Source organism: Planococcus citri, chromosome 1 (genome assembly GCF_950023065.1).
Source record: "Planococcus citri chromosome 1, ihPlaCitr1.1, whole genome shotgun sequence".
Lineage (NCBI taxonomy): Eukaryota > Metazoa > Arthropoda > Insecta > Hemiptera > Pseudococcidae > Planococcus > Planococcus citri.
In genome coordinates this window covers 34,892,207-34,909,901 of record NC_088677.1, presented here as the reverse complement: position 1 = coordinate 34,909,901, position 17,695 = coordinate 34,892,207, and the positions used below count along the sequence as shown (strand labels likewise).

Here is a 17,695-nt window from a genome sequence, read left to right as displayed (position 1 = left end):
TTTTTATCCCCTAAACCCCGATTGAAATATCATTTACATTTAAACATCAAAAAATACAATTCGCAGATTCAAAATTTACAAAACCCCACAATTTTTTTCCCAAGAAATCAATAGGAAAAACACTTATAACAAAGTACCTACAACTTGAGAACTAAAACTCAACCGAACGAATTATACGAAAGAAAACGCCTCGAACGAATGAAAAAATTCACCTAGAATTTATTCGCGCAAAATGAGAAAGAAAAGCCGCACAGGCACAATAAATTACCGAACACTAAACACGATTTAACGTTTAAAACACACGACATTTACTCACGTGAATGTCCCAAAATAAATAAAAATGACACGTTAGAATTTTCATTCGACGAGGAAAAATAACACGAGTCACGAGCACGTTAGCATCGAAAGAAACACAGCGACTATTGAAGAATTGATTGGTCGGGTTGTACACGAACGAAGCAGCGCGCCAAAACTCGACTCCCATTCTGAAATCTCGCGCGTCATCACGCATGCGCATATCGTCAAGATCAAGATATTCGAGCAGACATTGAGACGCCTTTTTTTACGGCATTTTTGGAAAATAAATTTTTCTAATCGTTGAATTCCTTTTGGCCAAGTTTTCAATGACTTTGCGGTACATGTTTGAAACATGTACGTGAAATTGAAATCGATTTTGATGGTACGATTCGATTTGTGAATGGAAGTGTCCATTACCGTAATATTATCGTGTTCTAACGCAATTATTTGAGGAAAAGGCCTTCTCAGTTAACCTATTTTTCATTTTTATTTTCGCAAATGTAGGCAATTTATTAGAAAAATCGTCATGTTTTTCCTTCTATAAATAACCACGAATTGTGTCGAATAAATGAACAGAAAAAGAGCCATAAATTTAACCGACTTTTCAGAATTCGAAACACAATGTAAATATTTATAGTGTACCTACGTGTACCCAGAGTTCTGTTAATGATATCGAATATTTTGCCCAGAAATTTTGAAATTCAAATTACACTCGTGTAAATTGATTTGCAGACCTTGAGAGTTGAAGGAACAATGTTGCAGGACATTGATGGCATTTCTCTTACATGACGTAGCCTTGGGAATACTGCACTTGAATAAAATTTGATTAAATCTGGGCTTTTCGAAGTTTTCGTCGACTTGTAATAAATTCTGCGTGTCCCTCAGGGAGTTGTGGAGCACTATTTCGGAATTTCTTGATCAACATTATAACATAGCCGAATACAATAACTCATTAATTTATTAAAAAAAATGACAACTACTCTCTAAATTTGAAACAGTCAATTTCACTGCTTAGCAGTCACGACATTTTGCCTTTTTAAAGCAGTAGTTTTTTTTTACTGCAAAACAGTGAAAAATTACTGAATTGGTCAGTCAAAATGATTTTTTACTGACCAACTCAGTAATTTTTCACTGTTTTGCAGTAAAAAAAAACTACTGCTTTAAAAAGGCAAAATGTCGTGACTGCTAAGCAGTGAAATTGACTGTTTCAAATTTAGAGAGTAGCGCTTGCGATTCAACAATAGACAACTTATCAGCTCTAAAGACCAATCCCGACTTCTTCACCTCTAAAGAATATCACAAGTTCTTCAAATTCAGAAATGACGCCGATTAAAAAACTTCTCAAAAATAAACCTGTTTGATATTTTCCCGGGCTTATGTTTTACTCAGAAGAATTTCACAGGTGTTTTTCGTGCCTAGGTTCAAAATTGAAGGAGTTACAGAAATCAGAATTCTAAAATTTCCTCACAATTTCCAACTACAATAGAAGGTTGGTTTTAATGCAAATTTTTCAACTGGTAAGAGGAGAGGAGGAGGAGGAGGAATGAAAACGGTCTCATTTCCTAATTTCTCAATATTTCTTAGAAGGAGGAGGGAGAATACATTTAGAATGCCATTTTACAATATTTATTAAAAAAATTGTGGGGAAAATATCAAAATTTGAATTAACTCCTCTCTCCTCCCCACCGTTTGCTCCCCCTTCCAAATCAATACTAATGAGGCAGTGAATAAATTGAACATTTTTTTAAAAGATTTGATGAGGAAAATAACGATTTGACATAGATGCAGTAGTTTTTCAAAAATCACAAACACAAGTTTCAACGAATTAATATCCACCAATAGAATTTACATCTCTGTTTTCATTTCATTAATTTTTTTTTTTAGAAATTATGTTACTGAATTGTTATTTTATTCTGTCATACACATAGACGGTGTTTATATTCCAGAAAATTATGCGTAATAATTTTTCAAGATATTTTTACAACAATACAGATTAATTTGTCGAAACGGTCGCTTTTGTTTATAAATTTTCTGAAACTGTGTTATTTGTCATCCTAATGCACAATTATGCATGAAATTACGTTCATCAGCATTTATTTTTTCAACAAGAAGAGAGAACGTTTGAAAATAGGATTCATTTATATGTACTTTTAATTGAGTCACGAATCACAAAATGCTACAGCCAAAGATTTTTTCATGATTAAAAATTTTTTCATGGGTACCGGTCTATACTAGTATTTCTTTGAAAAAAAAATACATCGACCAAAATCCATTTTTTTTTTTCAAAAGAATGATTACCTATAACACTAGCCAAAAAACGTCGCATACAATCTTGTTTCCACAACAATCAATTATCTGATAAGTACATTAAACTCATAAAAAGCCACATATTTCAGAGGAGACAGTCAAAAACACCGCAAGAAGTACGTAATAACGCCTTCAAAATAATAAAACGCAATACATTCATCTGGTAAACAAAACTAGAAGTTACATCAAATAACGCAAACTCGAGTTACCTACGTTGAGGAACGCCTACGAGACGCGACCATGCAACCAACATCCGGAACAGTTGATATGGCTGCAGCATATTTGCTATTTGAGGGGTAGACATACAAAAACACTGAAACGAGGAATAACAATTTACGACGGTTTTTTGCAAATGTAAGTGCCATGCTGCACCGTATGATAAAAAAAAGAACAATAAACTTGGCAATAATGAAAAAAGAACAAAAAACCCCATCACCCATTTTGTTTCCATATTCTGACGTCAACAATCAGCTGGTCATGTTGAACGAATATCGTACACAAATCGTTATATCGATTGTATGTTCCAGGTCTAGGTTAAATCTACAGGGACACGTTTAAATATGGTACTCGCCTCTTTCTCGCCAAACATACGAATACGAGATAGCGAAATAAACGCCTACATTCCTTTATTGAAGTTGAGAGATTTGAGGAAATTGCACTATGCTGCTTTTACGCCTCAACAACGCAGATATGTTGAATGGCCGGTGTTAACTATTGAAGATAATTACGTTAGATTTTAATTTAAATATATTTTGAATTTGGAGCATTCGTTTCGAAATTACGTCTCGAGGGAATAATGCATTTTATGGATCTGTGCATATTTGTGTTAATTTGATGGGATAGAATTTATGAGTACATTTATAAGAAAATAGATAGGTATCTGTCTAGAAGAGGCTTTGATGAACATTTTTGAAATTTTATTTTATTATTTTATTGACTACCATCCTCCACAAATTGGCATATACATAAAAAAATTGGTTCTCAAACCAAAGTGAGGTCTTTGAGGTTGCCTAATCATGAAAAAATAAATAGAATATATTATGTAAGTACGTATTTGAAGAGTCCACGGAAAGAACCAGGTAAGTCACTTTTTTTCAAAAATGAGTTTAGGATTGAATTAAATTCACACTGAGGAGTAGAAAAATGTAGTCCATTTACATTTTGAAAAAAATCGATTTTTCGTGGTTAAAATGGCCTTTAAAAAAAAGAGGAGAAGAGAAAAATGAGCCGAGACCAAATGTGAGGCGACAGGAAGAAAATTTCAACATCGTCAACTATTTAGAATACAAAAATTTTTCATTATGTCATCATAATAATCGATTTTCATCGAATTCAAGTTGTTGCAAAACACTGATTTTTCGATTTTTTGTTTGATTTTTTCACGAAAACAGTGACTTTTCAAGTCGTGACTGGCTCATCTCTTCATTTTTTTCCTACAATGCCTCAAGTTGTGTTTGTGGGATGTTGTGTGATGTATTTCCAGTCATTACCTTGATGAAATTCAAATTCGCTACAAAATTGGAGCCTTCTGATACTTCAAAACGCCGTGACTCAGAAGTTTGAAAAAGTGACTTACCTGGTTCTTTCCCTGGACGCTTCATTTATTTTCCTAGTTGAAAATTTTACACTGAAATTAATTTTATTATCAAGTTTTAATTTCCTATTGTAAGGTTACATGATGACCCTCAAATGCTGACAGAATTGAACTTCTTTCTAAGCTTTACCAGAAATACCTCAAACTCAAAAGATAGAAAACTTAATATTCTTCCCTTTTTTCTAAAAACTATTTTTGTGGTGAAAAAATTGAAAAAAAATCGATTTCGAAACATCATAAAAATGTGTTGAACGTAAAAAAATTGTTTCATTTGTAAAAAATTATTTTGAAAATTAAAAATGAAATGTTGGTGAAAACTGAAATTGATGATAATTTTTACGTTTTAGATTAGGAACAAAAATAAATTAATGGTAGAAAAAAAATTCATGAGTTTTGAAGCAGTTTCGACGATTTTTACTCATTTTGAACTACAAAAAAGTTATTTAAACTATTTTAAACACATTATTCTTTCTTTCTTTTTTTCAAATTCTGGGGATCAATTAAATTGGCTGATTGAAGTATGCAAATTCTTCATCTCAAAAATAATTCTTTTCAAAAGTGAAGACAATGCGTGCAAAAAAATATCTTTTGACTCAATAACATTGAATAGGCTATTATTCTCTGTCAAAAAAAATTTTCAAAGTGAAGAATTGTTTCAGTTCTTTTTTTTGTTTACATATCCAGTACTTTTTGTTGAATCCATAATGACAACCTGATAATCTCATCCAATAATACTTTAATCTAGCGATAACCCACGAACCAAAATTTAAAAAACATCTACCACCCGAACCATGGGAAAAAGATCATCTTATATCGCATATCTACCAATCATTATCTCGTTGTCAGTCTCGTACTTGAGTCAACTACATCACCAGACCCCGAATGAAACATCACACAAAAACGTGAGCAATTGCACCGATCAAAAGACAAATTAAAATCAACCGCAGTCAGAACATCGATAATACAAGCAAGCAAATAACACAGGATACGATAAGGTAGGTATGATTTATGATGAATTTGCAATCTTATTAAGGTATTTTTCACGAGAAAAATTTTTACCAAGTGACTCAAAAATGTGGGTAACCGGTTCGCGTATTTAGAATATAAAATCATGATCAACGATTGAAAAATTCATTTCGATCGTATCTTTAGCGTTTGTCATCGTTTAGGTTTAATTAAAATCCATCATCTTCCTTCTCGTTCATATTTTTTTAATAACTCGCACGAAAAAAAAAAAAAGGAGAAACACCACATTAATTAATTAACGCCACAAAAAAACGCGATTTAGGCATAGTAAATTTAATCCTCGTTTAAAATGTCTAATTTAATTCAACTCACGAATACTATTCATATACGAAGAAAATTAAATCCTAAAATCATCATTGTCCAATGTCCATAGATTATATGGTACATACAAACAGGATCGAGAAATTTTACAGACGATTACCTAATTAAGATTTTTCAAAATAATATAAAATGTTTTTACAACACATAAAATGTTTTATTATATTTGTTTTTTTGGTATTCGTATGTTCATTAAAACAGCTGCTAGTGCTTTTAAAAAACAACACTCTGAGAGAAGTAATCAAATTTCAACATCTTCAAAAACTTACGAATAAATGTAATTTTTTATTTTTTATCTTAACAAAGTTGCAATCGTAAATTGAATTTCAACAGTCTAATGGTACGAGTATTTTGGTTTTTTGTGCTAAGATAGAAATTACGTCAAGTACATACAACAAAGGCGAAAAAATCGTCGCCATATTCTCTTTTTAAAAACACAAAATATTGAAAATTGTTTTGATTTGAAAGAAAAAAAATTGAATTCGTATCCAAATTGTTTACATCTTCGAGATTTTAAAAAGTTTACAAATTGAATTTTCAATATAAATTCGAAACCGAAAATTTATGCGACGTAAGAAAAGAAAAAAACAGGTCGTTGTAGGTACATTTGCGGTGTAGGTATAGTTTCGACGTGCCTCGAGAAATAAAGATCACGAGCCAGAAACCAGAAGTGCCTATCAAGTTGGTTGAATTACTTCTTATCAAAACATCGTAAGTATTCAATGATTAATTATAATTTTTCTCGGCGCAAAGCCGTCAGCGCGCGCTGGATTCTGTATTCTAAATGAATGCATAATTAAAAAATTGTTTTTAAATTTATAAATTCATATTATATACTTCAACACTGGAACGAGAGTGCTTTAAATTGAATTTAAAATAAAAACCTCCCAACGTATAGGTAGATGGTACTTTTCCTCTTTATTAAGGACCATTACCAACTTAGTATATGGTACCCAGATGATTAGGTAATATCAAAAAACGTGAGAATTATTTCAAACTCTGTGATAGGAATGAACTAAATCATCCGAGTAACGATATAAATGAATATAAAAGTTATGAAAAGTTCGCTGTAAAAAAATTTAACCAAAGGCACGTTCACGTCTATATGAAAAAAAAATCACGATCGCAGAAACACAACACAAAAACGCCGTATGTGATGTATGCCTAATTATCGCAATTATCGTGCACATAAAACATAAAAAGTTGAAACCGATAATATCATACGAGAGTTTTATGGAGAAAAATCTTCAATTAGATATGTAAAAAATGTGAATAGTAAAAAGTACTCACCAATTCGTTTGGGCGTTGAACCGATGGATTTTCTTAATTTAATATTTCCCTGTTTGATCGATTCCATTAGTCTTTCTCTCGGAGTCGCCTGGTACATTCGAGGAGGTAGTTGTCTTTCTGATGCCTGTGAAAGAAAAATTAAACCATCAATACAACGAAGTAGGTAAATATTCGTACTCTAGACTCGATATTCCAATAGTACGAGTATATGAATCAGTTCACGAGTATTAATCAAATACCTACGTAAACAAACAACCCAATTTATGATCGATTTTTGATCACGTTTATTTATTACTAAACGTATTTACAACGTTCAACGTACAACTTGTTATAGTCATGTGATGCTGCATGATGCACTTATTCGACATTCGAGAACAATAATTCTTCATTTTTCAAAATACACGTCAAATAATCAACCTTCGAGAGCATGTGAAATTAGGTTATTGCCTTTAGAAAGAAAAAAAAAGGCTTAAATTACTACAACGAGTATCTTTTCAGACATGCACGAAGTTGGACTCCTAATACGAATATGTTGTGAAAATAATTCGCGGTAATGTTTTGCTCAACATTCACGATCTACTTAATATATTCCATGTTTCGTTAAGTTTTATGAAAAAAAAAAGGTTGTTCTAAATTCTTATGAAAATTACTTTCAAACGGGGTCGTATTTTAAAAAGTACGAATAAAGTTAGCTTTCAATGAACTCGCGAATCAAAACAACCATGTTAGTATTCGTCGTTGTTATAGCGTTTAAATCGATAAATTGCCTCGTAGCTCAACTCTTTGATTTTGTTAGACGATAAAGCAATGTATGTATGACTGTTGGAGGACGTAAGTAAAATCTTGAAAGTGCATAATTTCAATTTCGCTAATATGTTCTACCTACTTTTCAACAACAATTGCAAGAATGCCGTCAAAACATTTTGCTGAATGGGAATTTCTTTTAAACGATTCTCACTTCTTCGAAATCATTTTCGATTAATCTCTTTCATTTTTTGATTAGGGTATTCAGTGCTCCATGCTCTCCATTTTGAAAAAAGTGGGGAATGGAAAGGGACACAGAGGTGTTGAATTCAACAAATAAATAATTTTTGAACTCAGCGTTCTCGAGTTGACGAGAATAAACGTTTGATAATCTTTCGGATTTTTTTTTCAAATTGGCAGGCTGGAGAGGCTTTGAGGGAACGTTTAAAAAAAATAAGCAAATAGCAACTATTCGAACTCAGCAACCTCGAAACCCTTAAAAAACAACAATAACATGTCACACATTATTTGCAATGGTTTGCATTTTCGTCGTGTTCAAAAGCATTTAGGAAGAGGGGCTGGAGGGATCATACCGAAAAAAAACAATATTCGATTTTAGCAGCTTCAAATAATAATGATCAATACATATGCACTTCCATTGGAAATTTTTCTGAATTTAGACGAAAAATTAGAGCCGCTTTGCCTTCTTCTTCTTCTCTCAAGGGTGTCGATAACCTATTTTCAAAATTAGTTCGTTGCAAAGAAAATACTTATAATGTGCATTCAGTGAATTTTTTTCTAATTTTCAAATGATATGTAGCTTCTCACTTTTGTGCTCATACGACATTTTTTTGGTTTCGAACAGTTGTACCTATCTATAATCTGGTTAGCAAAAACTGTCGAAAATTGACTAATTTTTTTCATCATTCAAAAGAATATTAAAATAAATAAATGTTTATTATAAAAACTGAAAAATGAAACCTAAGATAATGTGTTGAAAAGTGAATAAATTGAACCATATTTTTTTAATATCAAATGGAAAAAATATAAAAAATCCCCTCAAAAAAACTTTTAATAATTACGAAAGAATTTTTAAAAGTGAAAAAAAGTCAAAGTAAGAAAATTCACATCAAGGTTTTACAAAATATGAGAAATTGGGATTCAGTATCTTGGAATTTCAAAAAACTGAAGAATTATTAGAGACTCAAATGAAATGAAGGCACAAGATTCAAAATGATAAATTAAAAAAAATAAAATAAAAATACGTTAAAATTTTTTTGAAAAAAAAATTTGAAAAAATTTTTTGTTAGATTCTTTTTTCAATTCATCTTATTTGAGAGGATTATTTTATTTTTAAAAAATACCCAATTGGTAAAACTACAAAAAAACCGCAAAAAATTAATAAATAATGGGAAAACATTTTTCTAACATTCAAAAAATTGAATGAAAAAGCAATAATAACACTTGGTCATAAAATCGAAAATAAATTCACATCACCTATTCTGATGATTTGTAAAAAGCTGAAAAAACTGAACCACTTTTTCTAGTGGTAAGTATTTACCTACAAGAAAAAAAGTAGGTAGGTACCAAAAAAAGTTCAAAAATCATTTTTAAAAAATGATAAATATAATTGAATAGAATGTCAATTAGATGAGGCAGTTTTTGATGCTTCAACAAAACGTCATGATTTTGAATTGAAACACGCAGAATTATACTATCGATGTTCTTGAAAATTATCACTTATCATTATCATTAATTCGGTTCCAAACAGAATAATCCACCCAACCCAAGTACGAAATATTTTCTTCATATTGCGTTTTCCAGTACCTAATCTTTTTTCAAGACTGATAAACTCATAACTCTTATATCCACTCAAATATTAAACTAAAAATAAATTTGAAAAATAAACAATTCCAAAGCATTTGAACGTGTTGATAAAACCACAACAACAACAACAGCCAATGAACGCAAAACATACCAACCGGTGCGTTATTTAATCACGCTTAACGCATCGCGCGCAACCTTTAATTAATCCGACAGAAAACATCATCGTAAGATCATGATGATGAAGCTGCAGGCGCAACGCATAATTATACATGTAGCACATATCCCATACAACCACCGGTCGTATATACAATTTTTAAAATACACACATTCGTCCATGTTTTAAAAAAAATACACTGACAATAATGATATAATCGAGTTTCGTTTTACAGGAAACAGGCAGAATAGTTCGGTACCAATGCGACAGGAAGTAGACTAGTCCTGCTGTTCAAGATGACCATTGGACTGTGCTACTGTTACGTAAGTATGCCATTCGATAGTTGTACCTATTCGTTATTTTTTTCAATTCGATAAAACTTTATGCCAAAGTATAGCTATAATTTTCGATGTTAGGGTCATTATAACACTGCTGATATTAAATCGATTGGTCAGCAGTATAATGAATGTAACTTTCCGACGATTGACTTGAAAAATTTCAAACATATATTCGAGATTTCGAAAAAAAATTCAGCTACCTTAGAGTGAGGTCAACATCTAAAATTAAAACAAAACTTAAAAAGTTGTTTTGAAAAATACATATCTCAAAAAGTTGATTTTTTAAGCTTATTTTTTCATTTTTTGGTTTAATTGATTGTCATTTTTTTAAAAACATTATTTTGAAAAAAAAACCTCATCATCATAAAATCAGTAATACAACATCATACGAAGGGGAAAGTCATGACCCAAGCAAGATAGCGTCTTCAAGAGCATACCTACCAAAAAATGGAAAAAACCACATCATAAATCACACAACTCATAACCATAAATATTTTCAGCAAAGTAATCAGCACTTTTGGAACCAGTTCAATATAGATAAAAATTTACAACGAACAACGTGAAAAGAATAGAAAATGAAAACGAAAAAAAATAGGTATAAAACAAAATACATAAACGAACTCGAGTACAATATTAAGACACCTACGTTCATCATTATTCAGTGATTCGGTAGCTTTCGTGAGATACTCGAATTAAAAAATGTTAACTATTTTGAAATTGGACCACCCTAGGTAAACAATATTGTACCTCAGATAAATCACTAAACACACACGAAAGGCATAAAGTAAATTAATATTTAGGAAGTCCAAATAGGTATTTACTCGAAAGTCGAAAGGTAATGTATTCGGATTTTTCTTCATTTCAAATCGCACCACCCATAAAGGCTGCCAGATCCCTGAAGATAGGCACAGGTACTCTGCGTACGTACGTCTACGTACCTTACCTATACTTCCCCATGCAGATACAATGATTTGTTTACATTGTATTACGTGGATATGGAGTATACGCAACCGGATACTAACGTTTGAAGCAATTAATATACTCGTTCGAAGAAAAAAACGCGTTTTTCCCTTAATTTATCGCGTTTTGAATAATCTAGACTAGGAGAAGATACAACCGCATTCTTCAGTTGTAGGCGATATGGCTGGTTAATCTACTACACGATGAGGTTCTCCAGCTTATACTCGTACCTAAGCGTTTGCATTGCAGATAGAGAAATGAATTATTCTTCTATTCGCCCGAGCAAATATTATATATAAATTCTTTCTCGAGAACGCGACGTAAGAAATATATGTAGAGGTACCTCTTCCTCTTTGCCTTTATACCTCCTCTAACTATACACACATAGAATTGTATATAAGCAGCGCAAGTTTCTTAATAGACTAGAATAATAACGAGAGTTTATCGTAGTAGGTATTGTATTAGATACTATTTCACTTTTTTCTAAAAAAAAATAACCTATACGCGTAAAAGTTTTATGATGAAGCGACATTTTTGCTACTGCATCTGCATAATAAAGAATTCAACTCGACATTATACGTGGTACCCATGGGCATGAGGGTTTTATATAGGTACTTCTACACATATTGTGTGCTCTTGTATACCTCTCTAGACCTATAATAAAACAATATCTCATTCAAATAAACCAATTCCGTTAAATAAACATAACCGTAAGATCTCTTATTATACCACACTTATCCATATTTCATGTTCTCACCTACGTTGGTCGTTGATTTTGCAAATTATCGTTAGCGTTAGCATAAAGAAGACGTAAGAAGTTATAATATTGACAGAAAAATCGTCATACTAAACATAGTGTACGTTAAGTATACCAGAAATAGGCGAAAAAAACTTCACACATGAGAAGAATATTCAGAAAAAAAGACGATCTACGAATTTAATAAATAGTATCATTGAAACAGGTGGGCCAAAAGCCCACACGCACTGATTTCACACCTACCGAAAAGGTATGAATATTAATGCAACCATCCGGTCATTTTGAAAGCATTATTGTGCATTTTTGGGCGTATACTTTACACGGATCGTTGAATGATTCTGATATAATAACCGAAGCTCGTTATTGACAAAAGGTTGGTCATCCGAATACCAACAACAGCAGTAGACTGAAATACACGAGAGTGTCGTGCTATGGATAAAATAGGCAAGTACTTTTTGTATAAGTGCTTCTTATAATGTAAGCACCTATTGTAAAAATGGTATCTAATTTTCGGCCACTCTACCGCTAGTGGTTTTAACGCGGAAACAGCCGATCATTTTTTTATCATTAAACGGAACATCGCGTGATAGATATGAAATTAAAGGACATTTCAAACCTAAGAAATCGTTCAATTATGTGATTTTCATGAAAATTATTACCTTAGTTAGTGAACTATTTCAATACTGCATCATTTATGAACTTGTAAGTCGAAAACGATTCTAAAGCACCCACTACCTATAACCTACAAGAAATCAATCAAAATAAAACGAACAGCGATGTTGCTTTCAATATTTATCGTGTTTTTCAAAAATCTAAGATTTTTCAGACAACAGGTACCTATACAGGAAAATCAATTTTTTCAGTTTTTTTCAAACTAATTTTCGTCGCCTCCCATCGACCTTTTTCGTCAATCATCTTTGTTTTAGAAGTGACGTAAATGATGAGGCGGCAGAAGAAGAGGCAGGAAGAACAGAAAGCAGGGTACCAAAAATTTTTAAAAATTCAGAGTAATTTTATGAAATTAAAAGCAGGCAAAAAAATCCCGTATGTACTCAGTACTTGTTTGTGGTAAAAAATTTACTGACTAAGTACGTATTTTTAGGTTTTCGGAAAATGGCAACCCTGCTCTGATAAGAATTCAATGACTCAGTTTGAAATTTTCCATCTGACGTGAAAGATAATTTCGCGTTGTACGTACGTGTCGAAAGCAATGCTGGATGGCGCCAACAGCGTTTGAACAAACAAGGCATTGCCCTGTCTGACCACAGGATGTTTGCCCTGCCTACAAAAAAACGAGAATTTGTCCTCTATTTAAAAACATGTAGGTAGGTATGTTTAAAATTTTAAACATTTCGTGTACGATTTTAAAAGAACTGCCATTTTTTTTTGGCCATTGAAAAAAATTATGAATTTTAAACATTCCCGGAACAAACTATGACTATGATGGACGATCTATAATTGAGCATTTTTGCGAATCGACAAGCAATTCTTTGGGTCCAAACAAAGCTAAATCAAAATTTCAGAATTGAAATTCATATTTCAAAATTTTACGCTTATAAAAATCGAATTTGGGCTACAAGGGGAAAATCAAATTTTTACCTTATTGAAAAATAGAGCTAAAATTTGTTATGTGCCTTATTTTTACACCCTCTACTACCTTAAAATCGATTGGAAACAGTTTCGAATAATTTTAGAGCCTTCGGCAAATTTTTAGAAATTACAATTTCCACTAAACACCAAATTCAATCCGAAAATTGAGTTCTAGCTCAATCTCTGCTGAGTCGACTAATGGCATTTTCAAGCTGTTGTTTTAATTTGACGACATTTCGTGTAGATTTTCCTGTTTTGACCCAAATTAGAATTTTCAAAAATTCCACAAAAATTCGAAATATGAACTTTGACACTTGAAATTTTATCTGGTGTGTTTTTTTTACATACTTTTTCGATGTAACTTAATAAAGACTTGAAATTATTAGTAAATTTCTTTATGGATGACTTTTTAAAAATTTTTTAATTTTTCAAAAAATGAAGATTTTTACAAAAATAAAGTACCTATACCTAATTTTAAACATTTTTTTGCCATTTTTTTATGACTACATAAATTGACTTAATTCAATTTTTGCTTCAGCTCTTCTTCCCATTTTCTTTTTCTATAGCAAGTGCTTCCACGAGGTTCCCGAAAATTTTGAAAACAATTTAGAGAAGTATCACACAATTAGTAGTCATTTTTTAAAGAAATTAAAAAGTAATGATTTTGGCTGAAAAATATATTATTTCTTTTAATTTTCTGTCCGAAATGATGTCTTTTAAAAAGGACTATCACAACTCACAAAACACATATGAACTATGGGAAAATTTCAAAAAAAAAAACAGCAAGTCTTTTCTGCGAATGACTCTCAAGAAAGGTACATAAATCAAGTGAAAACCTGTAGGGAGAAGAGGGGGTTTTGAGATGTGGGTCGAAGTTCAAAACAATTTTGTACTGAGTTGACTAAAATAATGGTGATTTTATACCTACGTATTCTTACGAAACACATGTCATTGCTTCAATTTAATACTCACGTTTATAATTTTTTTAACATAGAGAAATGTCCAAGAAATAAGGATGAGGTCTGCTATATACCTCCCCCTGCCTGGCTCAAGCAACAAGTGTTTTCTTTAGGGCATTTAAATGGCCTACTCGTAAATCACAAATTGAAACATGCACTCGTTGTACTTCCAACTTCTCATATTCGATGAAAAGAACCTCGTTATCCGAACAGTACGATGCACGCAGTCCATCGTTTAATTACTGATCGCAACCCTTTCAGCAAAACATCGCCGCTTTTTTGACCGAGAAAAGTATTTCACTCGCAGATGAACCCAAGATGAACCGAACGAATGATTTTTTACATTATTATATACATACTATACGTGACACAAATATAATACTACGAAACTATTATCTTACTTTTTTAAGCGGTGGTCTTGATCTGATAAATTCTAAAATAATAGCGTGAGCGTCTTTTTTAACAGGTGCTGGTATATTTCCATTAACCATAACTTTATTTAATTTATATCGTCGAGATCTGATATCTTCCATGAGTATCTCGTAAGGAGTTAACTCGTATTCGATGGGCGTACGACTGTAAACCACTTTCTTTAACTTCACCCCATGGCGGAGTTCGCGAATCACTTGCATCCACAGACGAGCCTATAACAAAAATATCGTAAAAATTACATTTTTTTTATCAGTTATTCGTCATCTTCGAAATAAAATGGTCGTTCGTGCGTGAAAAATTAATAATTTCACGAAAATCTACCTCTACGTTTTATTTATGACAATTACTCGTATTATACGCGTTCGGGATTGTTTGGCTGCCGGGTACTTTATTGTTTTTCAAACTCTTTTTTCGATCAAAAACCTCGTAAAGATATTCAAGGTGTTTTCGTTATTCGATCATAGTTCAAAAAATGAAGCCTCGAGATCTACGAAGATGAATGCTGAGGCTGTAGGGTCTTCATTACAAGACCAAAAAACAGTACCGAGATGGAGATGGCTAGATATCTGATTGTAGGTTAGACACTAAATTTTTTGATATTTTTTTGAATGCGTCAAAAAACTAATTGAGGCAATTTTTCAAAGGTTTAAATAGAATGGATCATAATAAATTAAATTCGTCGTAAAAACTATTTTACATGTTTTCAAAATTGATTAGGTAGGTAGCTAGGAAAAAGAAGAGAATGAAACTCAATTTGAAGGATTTGTTTTCATCCGTAAAATACAGCGCTACATTTTTTAATTTAAACGAAATTCAACTTCGACGTATCAACGTATCGATGCATCGAACCAAAATTGAAAAATTTTAAAATTACGTAACATTATTTTTTAAAAATGAAAATGCATAAAAGGGGTTCATGAAGGAAGTTCTTAGTTTGTCACGCTCTTTACTGTACATCGATTGCTTATTAGCCCCGTGTTAATCCACCATGCCACCCACAACTCGTTAACAGGAAGAGAAGCTTAAACGTTACTGATGAGACAAACAGATGTAGGTACGAGTACAAAAAAAACAATGGTTCAAAACCTGGGGAAAAATTGATTCTACAGAAACGACATTGCAAAGCATAAAAAAGGGGCGATCCTTCGGCCACCAACACATGTACCCATTAGCCCAATAATACCTATCGAAAATGACATATTCGCATAAAAGACTTGCGACCAAGTCTGACAGAATCAAGGACATTTTATTGTGGGATGTGGTCAGGTCTGAATGCAGCAACACAAACGTGTAGCAGACGATATGGTGGACACATGGTCGAGCGTAGGCAATTTTTAAATCCTTCCAAGTAAAAATCATCGGCAAATCGGGGCTGCTAACTTGAAAATTAAGAAACTAAATATTCTCGAAATGAGATTTCACATTTTTAAGCATAATATGTAGGTTTGTAAAATGGTGCAAATGTTTATTTTATAATTCTGCTTCGAGAATAAAATAATGATCGAATAAGCACAAAACAAGTTTTATACTAAATTTTTGACGTGTAAAACCCGAGGCTGGAGATCTTTAGGCGAAAATTCATATTACGAGTATACAAAGTGGTAGCCAATTTCTATTCTCACGCAACATAATATTCATTCCATAAGGTGTACGGTGTATAAACTGCTACATCCAACTAAAATCAATCTACTACTACATAGGTACATCAATATACAGATGAGAAAAATTGGAAAAAAAAATCAATCACTAAAGATGTAATACAAATCAATAAAACGATCAACGTAAAAAAAAATGAAATAAGTAACATTCTATCGAAAGCGAAAATAAAGTAATTCCAATTAGCTCAGATGGCGGACGAATTTAATCACCAGTTAAAGAATAAATTACCTAAAATTATCACGAAACTATATTTCCTACAGTAGTAACGTTTTACTAATTTCAAACAGGCACACATTTTTCATTTTAATAATACCCGAGCGAAAAAAAAATGATCCTAAAATTTTTTAATCTAAAAAGAAATGCTAAAAACTCACACAGTTAATATACTTTTATCAGTTCATGTACTTCATCGTATTATAGCTATGTAGGTATTCTTCCAAGTTGTTAAAACATGACGATTTTCGTAAAATTACTAACCATCACGCTATATCAATTTTCTGGTGAAAAAAAAATGCTATATTGTACATAAGAGTTATAAACGTGTAATTTGAATTTTTTCGTAACGGAAAATCGGCTACACGATCAAAACATAGTATTCCATCGAATCGTGTAGCTCAGCTACAGAAACAGCCATCAAAACTAATGTAACTTAAACATCAAGCGTGCTTGATATGTACTATAAAGTTGCAAAAAAAAAAAAAAAAAAACTCAAAATAGGAATAGGAAAACAGACAAGAGAAATACAAATGATTTTTCGAAATACATACTTGTAGTAACGCCGAGTTCGGTATACAAATCGCCTAATGCAAAGTATGAAAAAAAAAGACAAAAAAACAAAACAGAAAGAATAGGTAAAATAATTGGAAATTTCAAAATAGAATTACTAAATTAAAACCTATGGCGAGTACAAGTATATAGTACAATAGAGTTCGGTACACGATCGACTCATCGTATAGGGATCTAGGTCAAGTTTACAATCGAAAAGCTATCGGCTATATGTATATGTACGTGTAAAATCATCGTACGAAGTAATAAAATGGAGCCGCGATGTACAACCAGGTACATACATGAGTATGTACGATTGTACGAATAAAGGTAATTATTTCGTTTTTAATTTCAAGAAACGAAAAAAAAAATCGTTTTAATAATTCTTACGGGTATGGATGACGAGAGGGTCGCAGTGGATACTCATCCCCCAATCTGTGTGTACAATAATAACACCACAGTGTGTGGTAATGATAATGATAATGTAATGTTTATGACCTGCCGACACCAGCGGACACTACAACCATAATGAAGTTCAAGACAATGGACTAGTACATTCACCGTGGGAACCGGCATCAAGCGGGGGTACTTTGGTAGTCCTCGTGGATTAATGGGCACCTTAAGGCGGACTATTGGACTTGATTCACGTCTTGGCCGGCAGCGTTCACTGCTAGGGAT

The 17,695-nt window shown here is 32.2% G+C and overlaps 1 protein-coding gene across 3 annotated transcripts in view; it reads right to left on the bottom strand.

Moving 5' to 3' along the window:
- spir (spire type actin nucleation factor-like) overlaps positions 1 to 17,695 on the bottom strand; it is a 110,131-nt gene that overhangs the window by 35,006 nt on the left and 57,430 nt on the right. For 2 of the 3 annotated variants that reach the window (XM_065344270.1, XM_065344272.1), the window contains exons 6-8: positions 17,020 to 17,052; positions 14,563 to 14,805; positions 6,833 to 6,956 (exon numbers count right to left, since the gene is read on the bottom strand). In XM_065344270.1, the coding sequence (XP_065200342.1) occupies positions 6,833 to 6,956; positions 14,563 to 14,805; positions 17,020 to 17,052 (400 nt within the window). The remainder of the gene's footprint in view (positions 1 to 6,832; positions 6,957 to 14,562; positions 14,806 to 17,019; positions 17,053 to 17,695) is intronic. The other variant, XM_065344271.1, reaches the window with a different exon arrangement.